This window comes from Anomalospiza imberbis, chromosome 4 (assembly GCF_031753505.1).
Source record: "Anomalospiza imberbis isolate Cuckoo-Finch-1a 21T00152 chromosome 4, ASM3175350v1, whole genome shotgun sequence".
In the NCBI taxonomy this organism is placed as follows: domain Eukaryota; kingdom Metazoa; phylum Chordata; class Aves; order Passeriformes; family Viduidae; genus Anomalospiza; species Anomalospiza imberbis.
In genome coordinates this window covers 30,664,132-30,683,990 of record NC_089684.1, presented here as the reverse complement: position 1 = coordinate 30,683,990, position 19,859 = coordinate 30,664,132, and the positions used below count along the sequence as shown (strand labels likewise).

The 19,859-nt window shown below is 39.6% G+C and overlaps 1 protein-coding gene across 9 annotated transcripts in view; it reads left to right on the top strand.

The window, feature by feature from the left end:
* The first annotated feature begins 302 nt into the window (after positions 1 to 302).
* The window catches only part of ANAPC10 (anaphase promoting complex subunit 10), a 140,497-nt gene continuing 120,940 nt past the window's right edge, over positions 303 to 19,859 (top strand). For 4 of the 9 annotated variants that reach the window (XM_068187776.1, XM_068187778.1, XM_068187780.1 and 1 more), the window contains exons 1-4: positions 829 to 957; positions 6,637 to 6,753; positions 8,061 to 8,151; positions 8,888 to 9,008. In XM_068187776.1, the coding sequence (XP_068043877.1) occupies positions 6,639 to 6,753; positions 8,061 to 8,151; positions 8,888 to 9,008 (327 nt within the window). In that variant the 5' untranslated portion in view covers positions 829 to 957; positions 6,637 to 6,638. Of the gene's footprint in view, positions 427 to 827; positions 958 to 1,078; positions 1,179 to 3,239; positions 3,328 to 6,636; positions 6,754 to 8,060; positions 8,152 to 8,887; positions 9,009 to 19,859 lie in introns of those variants that run through there. The other 5 variants (XM_068187774.1, XM_068187772.1, XM_068187771.1 and 2 more) reach the window with 5 other exon arrangements.

Genomic DNA, 19,859 nt, shown 5'->3' with positions numbered 1-19,859 from the left:
ATGGCCGTCGGGCCCGGGGGGCGGGGCCTAGGCGCACGCCACTGAGAGGAGGGGTGGGAGAGAAGGAAAGGATGGGCGGCCCTTGCCAGGGACAGCAGGGGAGGGAAGGGCGGTCCTTCTCACCATAGAGACCTAGAGCGCGGCCGTGCGTAGGGAGCGAAGCCTCCCGCGGCGGGTCGGGGCGCCCGAGCTCTCCGAGGCCGCCCTGCAAGCGGCGGCCCCGCTCCGAGGGGAACTCCCGGGTCGGCACGGCGCGTTCCCAGGACAGAAGGGTCTCGCTGGCCTCTGCCTCTACTGGGTAGGTGGTGACGGGCAGCAGCAACAGTTAGACCGGGTGCTTCTCTATTCCCTTTCACGACTGCGGTTTCGGCATTAGGAACTGCGCTCCAATTTCGGATACGACCGGGGATTGATACAACTCGAGAGGTAACAAGATAGAATGGTCTTGCTAGCCTTTACCTGCCCTGGGCGGCGTGTCCTCTGCACCTGGAACACTGGGGCTACGTGCTTTCATTCCCATCGGGAAGAACAGTCATTCTCTTTCGGGAGCTCATCAGCTCACTAAGGATACCGCCCCCAATAATGATTGTGCCCACGGACTGCTCCCACACAAGGGGTGCTACGACACCATGGTCTTTCTGGCCTTTACTTGCCCTGGGCAGCGCGCCATCTGCATCTGAAACACTGGGACTATGCTCTTTCCTTCCCGAGGGGAAGCATTTCCAGGAGGCCACCTCGGGAATTCCGGTTCCATACCCAGCACCGAGCACGTCCCCGGCTGGCTCGCACACCGGAGGAGCCGGGACGCGGCGCTCCCGCCGGGCCCGCCCTGCCCATGGCGTCGTGTGAGGGGCGGCCCCGGCGCCTGAGGGGAGCGGGCGGGGCGGCGCGCGCGCACTGCGGTCCCTCCGCTGCGGCGGCGGCTGTGGCTGCTCCCGGCGGGATCAGGTGGGAAAAGTGGGAGCTACGGCTCTAGCGGGGCCGTGAGGGGAGGAGAAGGAGGAGGAGGAAGGTCCAGCCGGGCAGAAGCTCCGCTGGCTGACGCGATGTGTTCGCGCTGGGTGGGTCTGGGGGCTGCCCAGCCGGGTGCCGCCCGCCGTGCGTGCGGGGGTCTCGCGTCTCCCCCGCGGCCGGAGAGCGGAGCCCGGGCTGGGGATCCGGCGGGGCCCGTGCCGTGAGTAGGTGCTGCTCCTTTATTTCCGATACTAAAGCGATTTGTAGGCCTGGGGGCCACGGCCCCAATATAGCGTTGTAAACCTGGTTAATTTTCATTATATTTGTTTATAATTGTTACAATTATAATTAATATAATTGATGTTGATTGAAAGCCCTACAAACAAGTCGTGAGGGGACGGTTGATTTTTCAAAGCGGCTTCATCCTCTGGTGGCTCTTGGTTTTCAAGACACCTTCCATCTAATATTTACACTTTACACTTCTTGTAAAGATATGCTCGCCTCCTTTAAGAAGCAGCTTGTAGCTTTACCAGGTAACTTTGGAAAGTCTGGGCTTTCACAAAAATATATTTTTAAAAACGTATTTTTTTAGATTGATTAGGAATATATGTATGAAACTGCTAATATAATTATTTTAATTATCTTTATTTGTAAAGAAATTATTTTTGACAATGAAAGTCTACTAATTTTCAATAATAGTCTTGAAGCAATTGGAGGCAGGGTGAAAATAATAACTTTATTAAAGTTCTGTTGAGAGAATAATCTGAGGGATCAAATATACAGGTTAGCTAATTTAAAAAGGGTGCTGCTGAACACTTACTATCATTGTTAAATATTAATTAAATATTAGTAATTTGAATGTTTAATGTTCCTTCTAATTAAAAAAATAGGAAGTATAGTGAGAGGCTGGTTTTCGGATATATCTTGAGATCTTTAAAGGCCTTAGATGAGCAAGGGTCCAGCCAAAGAAAATGAGAGCAGGGACAAGAGCTTGTAAATGAGTAGTAAAATGAGTAGTGCAGTTAAGAAAATCAGGGAATCTTAGGTATGAAATTCCCTTCTGTTAAGAACAGGGAAAACAGTCTTATGGATGTTGCAAAAATGCTGAAGTACTCAGTGCGGCCTTTGTTCAGTTCTCCTGGAAAGGCTATAGTCAGATATTTGCTAAAACTGAATAAAATTATATGATTGGAATGCAATCAGAGTAACTTCTTAAAATAATTTGTAAAAGAGAGAAAAGCCAGATGATCTCTGATCCCCTGAATGATTCTGAGGAGTGGTTTGAGAAGGGAATTTGTCAGTAAGAACATGACAATTAAAATCAGTGTGTACACAAGAAATATTCTAGTGTGGTTCATTGAGAATAGTCTGGATCAACCTTTCTTTTTACAGTAGCCAATGCACTTAATAAGGGGGGAATATGAGGAGTCTGCCTGTAGTTTTACAGAATTTCTGCCATTGTTCAAGCTACTGGAGTGTGCTTTAAGAATAATTCTTTTTAGAGATCTTTTTTTTAGGAGCTTTTGAATCTAACTTGTAAATGACTCACTTTTAAACAGCGGTGTCATGAAATGTGCTCCTGGAGAGTTCAGTTTTGAGTGCATTTTCACTGTTTCCTGGAATGTGGAATACAAAGTTGAAAGGATTGCAAGCACTGTACAGCTAAGGGTTGGAATTAAAAACCACCTTGAGAAGCTTGGTAGCAGGTTGGAAATCAGTGTAACTAAGCTCAGTTAACAGGAACTGAGGGAGGAGGAGAACACAGGAATAAAAACAAAGGCCTGATTAGTGGAAAGGGTGTCAATGAACAGCAAACAGTATCCCAAAAAAATACTGGGCATTTATACTGCATTTGAGCACTGTAATGCATAGTAAAACCAATATGAATTGAGAATTATGGTTTTTCATCTACCCAGGTGTTGCTTTGTCATGTTTAACAAGTGTGAGTAAATACAAAGGAATTTATTACTCTGCTGAAAAAGGGCCTTATCTAAAATGGTCTGGTTATTTTTTAAAACAATGCTGGATATCTAGCCTCTGCAAGAATATTAGGTTTATTAAACTTTGTGAGGGGAGCTTGAAAGGCATAGACACTCTAGAAAAGAAGAAACTAAGAGCAAATTTGATTAGTGCCTTCACATCAATAGAAGGGTTACTGTGTAAAGGCCAGTGATTAACAAGTCTTTGAGTTCTCTGTAGATCAAGAGATGCTTGTTTTTAGGTGGTGATAGGTGATTTGGATGTTAAAGGAAAACCTTTAGCTTTTAGGTTGATGAAACCTGAAGCTGGGTGTCCACAAATCTCTTGCTGGAGAAGTAAATGTCTGGACAGACATCTCTCAGGCACAGTCGGGTCTCTCGAGGGCCCTTACAGGTGTGTATTTAAGTAGTTCTGTGCATACATTGTGGTGGAATTGCAGGTTTTAATAGGGGAAAACTGCTTTGGAATCTGCAAGTTTCCTTGAGCCTGGATTTTTATGGAGCTTTAGTAGGAAAGGCCCATGATGTATCCTTCAGTAGCTCCTCTTGGGTGTGTTGTGTGCTTACACAAGGGTTGCTTCCAGGTGTGCACCTTTCAAAGGTGTCTCCTGCTGGTACCCTGAGAACAACCTGGCTGCTTTGGTTGGGGAAGGCAGACTGTCCAACCATTTAAATCCATTCTCTTCATAAACTGCTAAAACATCTGCAACTGGCTGTTACAGGGCTGGAATGTTTTCTGGAAAAGAGAGAACTTTAGTGAGAAAGATGAGGGATAAAGAGTTCAAGGAGGGGGGAAAAAACTGCTGCTTTGTCCTTGATCAAAGGATGTGCAAACCAAAGACTGGAAAATGGCAAAATGAAAGTGTGGCCTTGATCGTATCATGAAGACATTCATATATTCATGCTGTTAATAAGGAAACAGCAGCCTGTTAATGATCTTTTGGAATAACTGAATTGAAAAATCAGAGATGTTTCCAGCCAATGCTTCTAAAGATACAGTGTGTCTTTCCATTTTTCAGCACATGTCAAGGAGAAGGCCTTCTAAAAAAATTACTTGTTTTTATGCAGCCTAAAAAAAGCAAAGAAAACTTTTATTAGGCTACCTAAATTCCTTTTAGAGCTAAGTATTGATGTCTCATTTAAAATGAGGTACTTTTACTTTTGCTAGTAAAATGTCCAGAAGTGTTACTTGAGTGAGCTGACCTGTTGCTACATCATTTTTCCTTAGTACTTCTATCAGCTTTCAGGTTTTAAAGTTCTGGGAGTATTAGGGAGCTTCAGCGAAACTATCAAGAATGTATTGTTCTTGAGCAGGACTTCTGTCATGAAAATCTGACTCAAAATCGACTCAAATTTAGTTCAACCATTGGAAATCTTCAGTCTTTCTCATCACTAGTACACAAAATATGGCTGATCTATTTGCCAGCAGTGGTTTGGAGTTGAAATTTTGGGGTTTGTGAATCTTTTCCTGTTAGATAAAAAGAAATAAGCTCAGGTTAAAACTGTAGGAAACTTGAATGGTGTTTCTTGCTGTGTATTTCAGAACCACAAAATATAATGCCTCCAACTTTTGAGAACCAGTGCAATACAAGTCTTGCATTGTTAAGTTATTTAGGACTTTGCTCTGTGTGCTGAAGCTTATAAGAAAGCTTAACATCATTATCTTAAGGTATTCTGCATACTTTGAAAGTTCCAGTATTTTTTTTTTTCTAAAAGCATATATAATCAACTTTGTGATGTAATCAGAGTGAACAATGTAATTTCTGTGATTTACCTTGTTTTGGTGGGTTTTGATGGGATGTTTGCATAGTCCTTGTGTCTTTAAGGGTGGGATTTGGAGTTTTTCATTCATTTTCTCTTGAAGTCAAAAGAGTGTCAAGACTTGCTGGTGATAATATTCAAAGGATGTTTTCTATGATGTTTTTGAGATGTGATCACTTGAATTACAAGAGAGCAATTTAGCTTTACTTCATGAGGTTGAATTTTCTATGTATATTTTTAGATGTGGGAAGAACAGTATTTTTGGTATCTGTGTAAATCTGAGAATTAAATGAATGCAACTCAACCTCTCTTAGTTCACTATCACAAAAGTAAAAAAAAAATGTTCAGAGTTTGGATTAGAAGGTCATTTGAGCTTTAAAATTCACAAGTCCAGGATAATAATCTCCACAGTGCTTAATAAACATAGTTTGAATTTTGGTGCAGCATGGACTAGATGATTTTTGAAGGTCTCTTCCACCACTCCAAACCATTCTGTGATTCTGTGAAAAATGTTTGTTTTTCAAGTAGCTGTGAACTAAATGTTTTGTAATTTTTTTTCCAAGGTATTTTTACTTAGATGGCATTATAATTAATATGTCTGTGAATATATATATGACATTTGTAGGATTAGCTGTGTAGTGTCCAACATCTCTTCTGAGAGGATGGTGTTTGAACACGGATTTTATCTGAAGCCTTTTGTGACACTTACTGTTTTCAGTATTTAGACTTTTCTACACATGCAATTATTTCTTCAGATTTTGTTTATGGTAGTTAGGACTGCAATCTTGTATATGAGAAAGCAGGTAAAATATCTGTGTTAAGTCTTATGTTTGCAAAATTAGCAGAAACTATTCAAGGGCCAATAGAAAGTGTTTGGTGCACTAGAGAATTCAGATTTCCTGTGTCCCACAAAGAATTTTTAGCTGCAGTCATTGGTAAAGACAAAATGTTGTCTCTGCCTGGTGTCAGTTCTGTAGTGGGTAAGGTGTGAATCTTGTGGGTCCCAGCCTCACTCAGTTCCTTATTTGCTGTCTGAGAGAGGCATTGGAAGACTTGAGATTAGTAGAGCATGATGTGATGTCATGGATGTAAGCAAAGGATGCGAGGTCAGCTCTAATTCTCTGACTCTTTAGTGCTCTATGTTTAATTTTAAGCTTTAAATGTAGTTCTTTTTATGGAGCTCATGTTTCTTTGGAATTTTCTAAACTATATTTTAAACTACTTCCTAGGAAATAGTAAAGTGCTCTGTACTTTACAAAACCCATCTTAATCAAGTCGTTTTATATGTGGTGATAGTCTGGGTGTTGAGGCTGAGTGTGATTACTTGAGCAGTGCAAGTCACTAGTTAATCATTCCAGATGAAGTTCTAAAGTTCAGGAAATGGTCCATGAATTAATGTGGCTGTAACCAATTGCTACAAATTATACAATTTGTTAAAACTCCCATTTCCTATTTTAGGGGAGAAGTATCTCTTGCTCTAGTTTCTGAATTTGTAGATTAAGAGAAGTTGTAAGTGTATCTGTGGGAGAGAATGAAGTTGTACTGCTAGCCTTTAAATCAGCATTTTCAATTTTAGTTTCTTAAAAACCAGAACTGTAAAATTCTGAAACCCTAACTCTGTATGCATAAATTGGAATGATACAAGTAAAGTATGTCTTATGAATGTTGCAAGCATGTATTGAATTCTTAAGTACACAAAATTTACTATGTGTGCACCTCTTAAATATATTACACATATATATTCAATATATTTATACATATTACTATATATATATAAATAAAATGTTCTACAGACGTGCAAAAATGTATGTGTATAAACCATATATCCTGTAGGCTGTTACAAAAGTGTGAGGCCAAAGAATTAAACTGACTATGTGAACAAACAAAATACTTTAATTTTCCCATCAATATGTCAACTAACTCACTTATTTTCTCTCACTAGAAATGACTACCCCAAACAAGACCCCACCTGGTGCTGATCCAAAGCAGTTAGAGAGGACTGGTACTGTTAGAGAAATAGGCTCACAAGCAGTTTGGTCTCTTTCATCCTGTAAGCCAGGTAAACCACAACAGTGATGTAAAAAGTTGAATGTATATTTATGTTTTGGGAGGAAGACATCCACAGCAGTAAAACTGCTGTAGTGTAGGCTGTAGTTACTACAACTAATGTTGGCCTTCTCTATATGTGACACAATATGAAATTTATAACTGTATCAAAAATCCTTCTATGAGGAGCTATCTGATATGAACTAAACAGAACTCTTACATATTTTATATTATTTTTTTAATCTACACAGTGAACAAACTAAGCCATGTGAACAGAATCACACCCAGCACAGTGGAATTGTTTCTATGCTTTTGCATTTTGTCTGAGTGTCTTCCATTTTTAATTAAGGATGACCATGCTGCTGGGTGACCTAAATGTTCTGCATGAACATTTAACGTCGTGTGGGCTCAGCCATTACAGGGTGGCCCTAAAACCCTGCAAGTAAAATGAACCTGTGGTCCTGAGGAACAGTTAGTGATACCTGCTCAAAATATCCAAAAATCTGTATTCTTTCCCTTTGGGGTAGTTGAGTTGCTATTTCAGAAATATCTTGGGAATTGATCAGCTGTCTTGCTGCAGCCTAGGGTTAGCAATCCCTTTATGTCACAATATTGTGCTCAGGCTGAATGACTTTGGTTTGAAATCCTGGAATATTGGAGAAAAAATGTCTCATGGTTTTGTTGCTTAAAAAGACTGAAGGATTTTTTTTTTTTTGTCAGATGAAACTTCAGCCGCTATATTGGAACTGCAGCTAGTGTGGACAATCAATAAAAGCATGTGATTAGTAAAAGGATAATGAAGGAATGGAAAATACAAAGCTGGAGTTGCTTCTTCAAATGAGATGGCATTAACCTTTAGGAATACTGTTTTTGCCATCTATTGCCTGTTCTAGCTAGTACTTGAAAAAGCAAAAATATTTCAGGACATGACTTGGAAAAAAAAAATGTTACATTTGGCTAAAATTTTATAATGAATCATCTCTGCTAATGTTTTTTCTTTAGTTCAGCAGTTAAATTACAGAAGACGTGGAAAAGTCTAACTGTTAATTATTGCTCTGGCAACCAATATGGATTACTACTTAAGCACTTGAAATTCCAGGACATGTTGACATGGACCCCACAGAACTCAACAGTATTGAACTTCTGCAGATTCCCTTATTTCTGTTTCATGTCAGAAAAGCATAGGTGCACCTTGGATATCTAGAAATATTTCCTAATATGTTAAAACTTGGGAGACATTAATTTGTAACAGTTGAAGAAGAGATACATTTGCATCACAGAAACGGGATGTTCAAGATTATCACATTTTCTTTTTCTTAGGGTTTGGAGTGGATCAGTTACGAGATGATAATCTAGAAACTTACTGGCAGTCAGATGGATCACAGCCTCATTTGGTGAACATCCAATTTAGGTATTAAAATATACTCCCTGTGGGTTAGGGTGCTTTGTTTAACTTTATATCTGTTCAATAAGACAGAATTTCTGGAAGTGCAAGAACTCCTGGGTTAGTTCTGTTACACAACTGGTAAGAAGTCAGGTAGCATTTCTAAAAATGAGATTTTCAAATGTTATGGTCACTAAATGCCTAAATAAGCAACGAAAAGGAATGTTTAATGGTATGTCAGTTGTGACAGCATCACATTTACTCATGTAATGTGACTTATGTCCTGATTTTATGTCTTTGAGTGTCATTTGGAGGGTAGATGTCTCCTATGTAACCTAACAAATGAAGTCGAGAAACCTTTTTTTATTCTATCCTGTGTAGGATGCTTTCAGTACTTTTTCTGTAACACAACTTGAGATGAGATGTTTGTCCCCCTTTTTAATTTACTTTCTTGAGAAGGCCTTGGTCTAATAAGAGAGCCCATATTTGAAAAGCCTAACTTAAGCTTCATTAGGTACAAGTGCTTATTTGGCATCTGTTTCTTGGTATACCAACATTTCTGAAGGCAGCCAAAGGAGAATGGTAAAAATCAACTGCATAATGTGGAAAATCACCTAGTTCTTCAACAGCAAGTTTCTTATGAATCACTAGACACACATTCATTTTCAGAACATTTAAATCCTTAGTTATTGCAAACTAGCAACAAACTCATCCTGAATATTTTTCTTTATGGTGCTCACATAGCTTGTGTTGCTTCTTGCAGAAGAAAAACAACAGTGAAGACCTTATGTATTTATGCAGACTACAAATCTGATGAAAGTTACACTCCAAGCAAGATATCTGTCAGAGTAGGAAATAATTTTCATAATCTTCAGGAAATCCGGGTAGGTCAATGATGCTTTGCATTTTATCTTAAAGCAGTTCTCTCTTGTTAGGGCATCTGATGTAATAAAATGGTTTTTGGAGGTAAAATATGGCATTGTGCTTGAAAGGGGAAAATGGCTGGGTTTATTTTGATGTTTGCTTTTAGTTTTTATCTGGTAAATTTAGTAAACTGGTTTCTGTTTTTTTTAATCAGACTTTTACCAAACATCATTATGATTGAATATGATCATAAATTAAGTTTTACTTCTGAGTATTGTTGCTAATAGTTTTCTTTTTAATACTGGACAGTCACTGAGATATAAAAATTTTGGATGGGATGCAGTTTTTTAACAATATGAAGCAAAATCCAATTTTCAGTTTTTCTGATCGGCTTAAGATTTTGAATGAGACAGAGTTGTAGTGTTTTGTTAGTGTTTTTATTTAAAAAAAGATCAAATCCAGTATTTTTTATGGTGATGCTTCTAGTCAGAACTGTGATAAGATTTGAATTGCTTTAAGTGCTTAGTTTTGCTTACCTTTTGGTTAACAGTGAAAGCAGATTTGAAATAATCCATGATCTTGATAGACATCCACCTTGGAAACTAATCGGGTTACTCATAAGCAGGTATCTTTGCTCATTCTGAGTCAGGGTAGCCTCATGTTTCAAATTCCTCTTCTCTGGAGCTCAGTAGTTATTGGCTGGTATTTTGGGAAGGTTTAACTTACTAGTCTTACGTGGCAAGTATTGCAACAACAGAAAGATTGGGATGATGAGTAAAGGGTGCTGCTAAATTGCAGCTTGAATTTTTACTTCTGGGATTTTTTTTTTCACTTTGGTTTTCAGTCCCAACAATCCAAAGTCCCAAGAGGAAGTTGTAAGTAGAAAGTTGTAGATGCTGTGGGAGTAAAAAATAGTGTAGTAGAGATGTCTGATAGCATTATGTATCTACATCCTTTCAATGGTTTGTGATGTTCTTTCAAGTTTTGACTTACACGTCTATCCTAAATCTTAAATGGAAGGCTCTTGATGTCTTTTATTTTTCTTTAATTTAATTAATTAAATATTCTTTTGGAAGAAATATATCACCACATTATTTTGACTTTCATCAGCTGTAAATTCTGCCTTTCCATCTTCCTAATTGTATGGTAGCAATTTGGGAGCTGCACAGTATCTGAAGAAAGACAGCTGGATCCTTTCACCTATTAGGCTGTGGGTCAGTTTTCCCAGTATCCACTAGATGTCATTGTTGTCCTTAATTATCACTTTGATTTTGTACTTTCATCTGCCCTTTCAATAACTAAATGATTATTGTCCTTTTTGTAGTCATGCTTAGTACAGCACTATACATCTTGCTGCCTAACTTTAGTTTCTCATACAGTGGTAAACTCCTGCCCTTGAGGGTATGTGTGTTATTAACATATTAAAGATCTATAAAGCAATAAAATGTATAACAAGTGTATTAGTTTTCTCCAGTGTCTCAGGCAGTATTTCTTTAGCTCTTTTCTTGCCAAACACGGGATTCTATGCATAATGTATGTAGTTAAAAATGGTACTTCTATATGAAACAAGTTACTAGCATTTCTTATGGTATATGAATGTGACTTTAATATGATGCATGACAGAATAATTCTTATGCATACCACATGCTCTTGTGCTTTTTTTACTTCCAAACTGAGGAGAAAATATGGTCACGCTTCTTATTAATGAGATACAATCTTCTGATGCTGTAAAATGCTTGTGACTGTCATCACCATGATGTTACATGTTGCTATCAATTTTCATATTTTCTAAACTGCTTGATACTGTTTCTTGAATTTTCCTTCAGTCTTGAAAATTTTTTCAGTTTCTCTGACACATGGGGAGGTTATTAAAGCAGTGTGAACTGTTATGAGCTCTTTACAGAAATCTGCTTAATTATACAATGATTCCATTGGCTTCAGTACTGATTAACTGGGTGGAAAATCAGGGTAAAGCATTTTATATTTTTCCATGGATGCTTGCCCAACTTATAGTGTGTAATGAATGTGTTTTTTTTTTTCCTCATGGTCTAATTTTCAACACAATGCAATATGCTGTTGAGCTAAACTTTGTCATAAATATAAGATCAGCTTTAGTTTGTATTCTAGTATGTGGGAATATCTTGTTTGGAACCTAAGATGAATTTATTTACTAAATAAAAGGTTTCTTCCCCCTCATTTGTACTCTGTGGTAAGGGTGAGAACAGCCTTTGCAATCTGACAGGATTATTCCCTTGCTCACTGCAGTTAAGGTGTGTGCACTCAGCCTTCTTCTATGGCACTTAAGTACCATTGTATCACAGCTGTCAAGCTTGGAGGGCAAATATTTTCTCATTTGCAGTCATGGAGTTTTCCCACATGATGCTACAAACAGTCTGGATGGACAAGATAGTCTGTAGAGACATTTTTGAAACAGCATCCAGACTCCTAAGGATATAAGTTATTACACTTTTTCATGATATGAAAATAACTAACTGCAAAGGTGTCACCAGAGGACACAAGGAAAAATGACACACCACAGCTATGGTCATGATGAAGAGACTACTTTATTTCCTCTGACTCCTAACATTTATAGTTTTCAAAAGGTGCCAGTGGATTGGAGGGTGAACGTGCCACCTCTCCAACAACACTGGACAAACTACCAGTACATCAAATTTTTCCGCCTCTATGAAGGAATGCAAAACAATAGGTTATTTACAGAAAGTTGTGTGAGAAAGTTTTCTACAAGAATGTAAACTCAGAAAGCTTCAGAAAATCTTAAAAATAAGGGCGACATCTCACCCTTCTCAGTTTAAAAATGCAAAAGGAAAAGAAAAATGAACAAGGTTCAGTGTCCATTCATGGAGGAGTCATCAGGGTGATCACTCACATCATCTGCATCCGAGTCATCACTCAACGATCCACCCACTTGATGCCTTTCAGGTTGGTCACGGTTTCCATATTGCCCGTCGGCCGGATTCTGTCTCTGCGGTTGCAGGTTAGGGTGAACACACTTCGAAGGTACCCAGCGTGCCCCAGTATCTTTGGATATACAAGCATACCCGTGCCCTGAAGTGGTAAGGTCATAGGGATCTTCCCATTGTTTGGTGACTAAATTCCGCACCTGAACCTTTGCTCGAGGCTGATGTGCCTCGTCCGCAGCCTGCATTGAGAGACGGTGATTCAAAATGGCAGGGTTATTTGAGTTCTGCTGCACCGTAAGATGATTGATGGTGTACAATGCTTTTTCCAACCGATTGTGCGGGGTTTCACCCTGCATTCCCCGTTTTTATTTTTGAAGAACCCGCTTCAGAGTACCATGAGTGTGTTCTACAATAGCTTGACCAGTCGGAGAATGAGGGATACCAAACTTGTGTGACACACCCCACAACTGCAGGAACTGCCGCACCTTTTGCGATGCGTAAGCAGGACCATTGTCGGTTTTCACAGCAGGAGGTACCCCCAGGACGGCAAAAGCCTGCCGCCAGTGGGCAATGACATCGCAGGCCTTTTCTCCAGTGTGAGCAGAAGCCCACATGGCAGAGGAGAATGTGTCCACCGTGACATGCACATACTTGAGCCGGCCAAACTCGGCAATCTGGGTGACATTGGTCTGCCAAAGCTCCAAGGCCCTAAGGCCTCTGGGGTTTACCCCTGCTGGTAAAGGCGGAGCAAGCGCATGGCAGTTGTCACAGGACTCGACAATGTCACGAGCCTCAGCTGGCATCAGCTGAAACTGTTTCTGCAGAGTATGCGCATTCTGATGGAAAAACCCATGCGATGCCTTGGCCTGCATGAGTGTATCAGGCTGAGGTGCTACCCATGCTGGGTTAGCCAACTTGTCAGCCCTTGTGTTACCTTCTGCCACAAATCCTGGCAAATTGGTGTGACTCCTCCTCTTTACTTTTGTCTGCCCCGGTCAGCTCCCGAATGCCCGGCTTGGGCTTCTCATCTTTCTTGGCTGCGAGAGCTGTGATGGAAAGGCTGCAGCCGCTCCCAGCTTCGCATGGACGCAAATGGCCTCGAGCATGCCGAGGAGTGGGATCAAATAGGGAAGGGACAGGGTGGACGGGGAGCCCTCCTGCCCAATGGGTACAGACATCGTGGTGATGACGTGTACTACAGCGACCAATGGGAACACGGCAGGGGCGGACACGAGACTTTGGGGTGAGTGGGACCGCGAGAACGGGGAGACGGACACGGAAACCACAGGAGTAGGGGAAAACTCGGGGGATGCACGAGGGTACAGAGAACTGGAAAACTAACAAAGGAAAAACCCATAATGTGAACCCAAACCTGGGATGCAACAACTCCTCACATGCAAAACATAAAACGGATGAACCTAGGCCTGAATGGCACACCACAAGGTCTTCAGTAAATGAAACAAGGCAGGATTACTGACTTCCTTCAAGACCAAATGACCCAATTGCTGTGCAATGTCGGCCACATAGGCAGAATCCGTGACCAAATTGAAAGGTTCCTGGGAAAATCTCTCAAATGCCATGACAGCAGCCCTCAATTCAACCAATCAGGCTCAGCCATCCTGATGACCTTCCAGAACCTGCCACTCAGATCCATCCTCCCAAGTAACAATGGCCTTTCCTGTCTTCTCCTAACATTTACAGTTTTCAAAAGGTGCCAGTGGATTGGAGGGTGAACGTGCCACCTCTCCAAAGACACTGGACAAACTACCAGTACATCAAATGTTTCCGCCTCTATGAAGGAATGCAAAACAATAGGTTATTTACAGAAAGTTGTGTGAGAAAGTTTTCTACAAGAATGTAAACTCAGAAAGCTTCAGAAAATCTTAAAAATAAGGGCGACACAAAGGATATGAGTGAAATGCTGTCTGTGAGAGATCTCTGGTCTTGTCAAGTGATGCTCATCTGTTTATTGCATTTGTACCTCTCCAAGACATTCAGATATTCAGCAATTCATTTTGCTGTAAGGCGATTAAGTGTTTGGATGCTAAGTGCAGGTGGTATTTCAAGGTATAGTCTCAATCCATATATAATATATATACACACACCTTGTAGTTAACAGTGGTTTCTGTTGTCAGCCTATAAACTAGGATCTTTACATAGACTCAGGTGAAAGCCCTTTAATCTTAATACACCTTTGTTGGCAACAGTATGAGGCCTTTGTTTTAGGTTTTTGTTGGATTTTTTTTGTTTGTTTGCCTTTCCTTTGGTCTGGTTTGTTTTCAGTTTCTCTTCTACCCGTTTTGGCCTTGCCTGGTGTTTTGTAACCAGGTGCAAGCACAGCAGCCTCCCTAGTGGCATAGGGTTGTGGCTGAGCACCACGGACAGGGCTCCCTCTTCACTGTTTGAAGAGATTCTGCACTAGAGAGGGGAATTACCAACTGGAAGAATGCCCAAGCTGGGAGGCTTTTCCAAGAGTTAGTTAAGGAAGTTACCCCACTTGTAATGCCTTTACTTGTCTGGTGTCCAGTGACTGTCGTGAACAGGTTGAACTTAGGTAGACATTTTCTGAAATCCAGCAGTGAGCAATCTTCACCTGTTTTCTCTACCTGGAGTAGACTTAGATCCCAAGGAGCGAGGACATGCTAGCTCGTCATAGGGCTGTTGCAAGGTAATCAACCAAGAAAATGTATTCTTGTGAGTCTCTATTCAAACATCTCTGAGGTGCATTTTAAATGGCTTTCCACTGAAGGTGGAGTACTGGGTTGTTACTCCTATAGATTCCTGACCAAACTTCAGGTACTTTGGTTAGAAACCATTCCTCTATGTTCCATTCAAGAAAATAGGCATTTCTGACTCCTAATTCTTCCTTGGGTTCAGAATGTCAATTAAAAATAGTCAGTCTGCTTTCTGCAAACTACTCGATGCTAAGAAAAGACTGAGTAAGCTTTAGTTTTACAGAATTTCAATCTTTCCTGTCTGTCTCTAGGATGTTCCGTAAGCACAATCATCACACCAGTTGTTCATTTTGTTTGTTATCATGCTGTTAATGCTGGCTGAGTATGGATTTGTTTCATCAATATGCACACAGATGCACTGTTCCATACATCTAAAGTTTACTGGTGGTAGAAATCTGCAAAGCAGGGGAGTAGAATGCTCCACTGTAATTGGTTACTTATTAAGCCTTCTCATGGGTAGGAATCAAATTTCAGAGGAAAGGTTATTTCCATTTGTACTCTGTACAAAATTCCACCTTCCAGCAGAGGATATTTTGTGATTCCCCAACTGAGATGTTCATATGAACTCATCTTTACAAAAAGAAGGCAAATTAAATGATGTAACATTACTGTTCCCTGCCAATATCATCACTGTAGATGATATGACCTTTTCATCATTCATGTGCTTATGGAAATAACTAATATATGCTTCAAACTGTGGAAATTATGAACAGGATTACAATTTTCCTGCCCTTTGATACTGTGGGATGGTAAGAGCTTACTGTGCAGTCATGAAAAATGCAGGTGTTGAAATAGCCTTTTATGCATATTGTATGTATACAAATAGGGAGGTCCACATTAGAGCTAGTAGAAGACTGGAAGATTATTTTGGCCCACACACTATAAAATTGTTAAGCATTTTTTTCTTACCTTGTTATGAAGTAGTATTTTAAGAGAAATAAGCATCCATTCTGTAGAGGAAAACTAAACATGCTGTGGTACATGTCCCATGTGAAAGATATTTTTTCTTTTGTGTCTAAGTGTTCAGAAACAAATCTGTGAAGGAACCTTTTCTTGCCCCAGAAGGGCTCAATTAGGCAAGGGTACCTTAAAGAGGCCCTGTATTTTTAATTCTGTCAGTCTGACTTTACTTTCTGAAGCAGAGGAAAAGCCATGTGAAACAATGTGGCAACAGCTCTATGGAAGGCGGGAAGTTGATGAAGTACAGAGCTTTTCTCGAGGGAACTCAAGTACAGAGAGCCTAGGAACTGATCGAAGCACTGAGTGTTACATATGTGTGAAAACCTTTCCTGCACTTACAATCTTTTTCATGAATGTTCATTTAAATTCCACTATGGAAAAGAAATTGGAAAATCAGCGCCCTCACAGTAAAGAATTTCTTGCTAATATCTAATCTAAACCTTAGTTTAAGGCTGTTCCCCCTTGTCCTATCATTACATGCCCTTGTAAAATGTCTCTGTTCCTCTTTTTTGTAGGCTCCCTTAGGTACTGGAAGGCCACAATTAGGTCACACCACCACCTTCTCTTCCTGTAGCAAGTGTTTGATTACCTTGTTTCATCTGTTTTCTGTGAATGAAGTTCTCGGAGGAGGATTTGAAAAGATTTCCCCCAAATATTTGTTTGTTAAATATTTTACTTCTGTAAAAATCTTTCTGGTACTAGTGGCTTAAAAATTCAGATTTAAAAAACTGTGTGTTATCAGTGCAGGTCAACTGTCCTCCAGCATAATGGGGGAATTTTTCATTGGCTTTAATACAAGCTTTCACTATTGTAATCTAATTACAATACTTTAATTCTCTGGTGGACATGAGCAGGTTGCACATAGTGCTCTGTGTGTGAGGGGAAGGAGCCATATGCTTGAACTTTTTATATTGAAAACTAACTGCAAATTTTGGTGAACATTTTCTCTAGCACTCTTTTGAAGTATGTAGTGTAATACTACTGTTGTAGAGTAGTAATTGTATTAATTAGGGGGGGAAACTGCTGGTTTTCCTTGATAGTTTCTTATCTTCTCTATATAACTGAAATATTTATGCAGGGAAGTGCATAAATGGAGATCAGTAATGGAGATCAGTGTACCAATAGGCCAACACATTTACCATTCCTTATTAGTATAAATGAAGTATCTCTTTTTCACAAGAAGATATTGTTATGATGGGAGTACCTGTATGGTGAAGGGAGCCCATGTATATGTTAATAAAAGTTCTGTGAGAGTAGGGTCTATCATTTTTCCTCTTAGCACATTTTGCCAGTGGCATGGCCATGCTGCTCATGTACAAAAGTTCTAGCTAGAGGTGTGGAATAGTCTTCTTTCTTCCTAATTTTATTTTGAACTCTACCGACTTCTGCAGTTGATTTACACACACACACACATTATGCTTCTGGCTTTTGTGAAAACACTTTTTGTAGCCTTCAGCCCATACTGCTACATACAGCTTTGTTTCTTTGAAACCATGGCTTTTTCTTTTTCATGCCTGGATACAGCAGAGATGCTGATCTTTCTCCCTTTGATAGCATTACCAAATTTTTTAGAGCTCTTAGAGTGATCAGTCAAATTTCTGTGTTCTTTAGCTCCTAGGAATTGGTTCAAATATGTATATTGATGTACAGTAGATTGTATCTATTTAAAACAGTAGCCCCCATGCCCTTCACTGCCTGAATTTTCCAAGTTGTAATCAAACTTATGTGCCATCAGGCTGAGGGAAGAAAAGCATGTTTTTCTTTTACATGCTCAAAATGTAGTGAAAATCCCAGTGGACAGTTGTGTTTACAAGGGTAACTGTCTGCATTCAATTGTGGGTTATAAAAGTGCTTGCTTGAATAAATACACAGAGCTATCAGACAGAACAACCAATAGTTCGTTGGACTAATTGACCTTGTCAGTAGAATAGAAACACTTGCAAATAAAATTCCCATTGCCAGCAAAGTTGCAACTGAAAACCCCTGAAGAAACTGTGTATATCCTCTAACTATCTTGGAATGCAATGATTCAGGCAACAGACATGTGCAGTGGGAGGGGGCAGGAGGGGGGAATCATTAACCAAGAAAGTTGTACATACCAGCAGTTTTCAGTGGGCTCCTTCTGCAGCGTGAGGCTGTATGCATTCCTCAAGTCATTAAGTAGCTCTCTTTCCATATTCAGAGTTATGCTTTCTACCAGTTGTTACTACTTTTACTATCCCTTGGGTCCCCCTGTATGATTTATTTTGCTGGTCTGCTTTTATTATAATGTAGCCTTTTCAGAAAAGGCAAAGGTGTTTGGCTGGTAACCACAGCATGTTGTAATGAGGGTGGAGTGTGTTTGTCATTCTGCAGCAATGGTTGACTTCCATGAATGCCAGTGTCTATAACCACACAGGCTGTGGCAGTTTATCTTTTTGAATATATTCAGATTGCATAACAGTGGAAAAGAATTGCAGTAAATATCAGAATATCTGATCTTCCAAGCAAAAGCATGATGGAACCATTTTTTTTACTTTACCCAGTGATGAGTCATGTATCTTCCCACTAGAAAAAGGAAAATATTCCACTCCAGAAATAAGTCTTCACATGTGAATTAGTCATATATCAGACATTTCCTTTTAAAAGTTTGGATAATGTCACACAGGTGGAAGTAGTATAAAAAAAAAAAGCAACAGTGAAAGACACAACAGGCTTCACTGTGTACTGTAAAAACATGGTTTTATTTTTGTTAGAAAACAAAACAAGAAAAATGGCATTTGGAAAATAAAGTCTGAAAAATGGTCTAGTTAGCTGCTAAATAAACTTCAGAGATGAAGGTTTAAAAAAAAACCACCAAGATTTGTAAATGGAGGCGGGGGAATAGTGTATTTCACCTTAAGTAAGGGACAATGTGTAATAAGGGATTTTGTGGTTTTACAGCTCGGTGCATGTGTTTGAAAGCTGTTCTCTCAGCAACGTGGGTGGCAGGTTATGCTACCATATAATGTATTGTAGTTGGCTCTCCACACTTGTCAGGGTTAGCGTTCAACCATTCGGAAAATTTTCCCATTGTTCTATCATGTGAACCAAGGCTAGTGTTGAATTCCCAATAACCTTCTGCAGGAAAAAGAGGTTTAATTAGAAAGTTTGAAATTTGATTACTTCTGTTATTGTCTTAATGCACTTCTCTCTAATTTATGTGCTTATCTGTAAATGCAATCAATTTTTGCTCAGGAAGATGAAAAACAAACTAAACTCTGTACTGCAGTTGCTTCCACAATTTAAAAAGAAAACTTGTATACTCAGTTCTGTCTTTCTTCAGCATTAACACTCTATTTCCATCTTAAACATGTTTGCTTTAGATGGATCATAGCTTTTGGCAGCTACTGCATTTTTAGCAAATAATACTGTTTCTAGTAAGAGTTGCAAAAAAAAAAAACTTAGTGTGAGGTCCTTGTAAACTGAACCTTGGGAACGTTATGTTATTTCTGTATTTTCCCTTCTTTTGTGCTTCTTCTCTATTTGTGTCATGGTTATAAATTACATCGTTTGAACTAGAGAATTAAAAACATTTCATTCTGTGATTCCTGTAATTTAAAAAAAGAGAATGTTTGTTTTATGTGTATTTTTTTTCTTTTTACCTGTTATTTCAGAGGCTGGCACACAGAGAAATAAGCAGTTATGGTATTGAAATTCCATTGTGCCAGCACCTCCGGGGCATAATCCAAAAAAACCAGAAAAATCGCCTGCTGGGTTGTATGTAGTAAGCTTGTGTGAACATCAGTGTCTGCTGTTCACACATCATTTTTTACTGGAAGTTCCTGTTGGAATAAAGGTTCTGTGTTTGGAGAGTGCACTGGGATACTTGTTGGTCAATGGTTTTTCAAAGTTTGTAGGGATTTCTAATTACAGTTTAGCAGTGTAGGCTCACTAGATACTTCTTGCAGATAATCGTTAATGTTTCAGAAGTAAGAGAAGCACACAGGGATTTGGCAACATAAAAACTGTAACAAGAAAGATCTGGGTGCTATTCTCTTCGTTTAAGTATTCTCTCTGAGGCTGAACATGGGAGTGAGGAATAAGGTGGGTGGATGGAGGGGGTGGTGACAGCATGACAGAAGACACTTACATGTCTTCTTACTTGGTTTCCCTACTTCAATATTTAACCCCTTCCCTTCCTTTCCCCTCCTTTTTTAAATCAAGTGTGGTGTCTACTTGGCATTTTAAAACATCCAAGTGCCTCCAGCATTATGGCTTATGGTGTGTGTCAGTG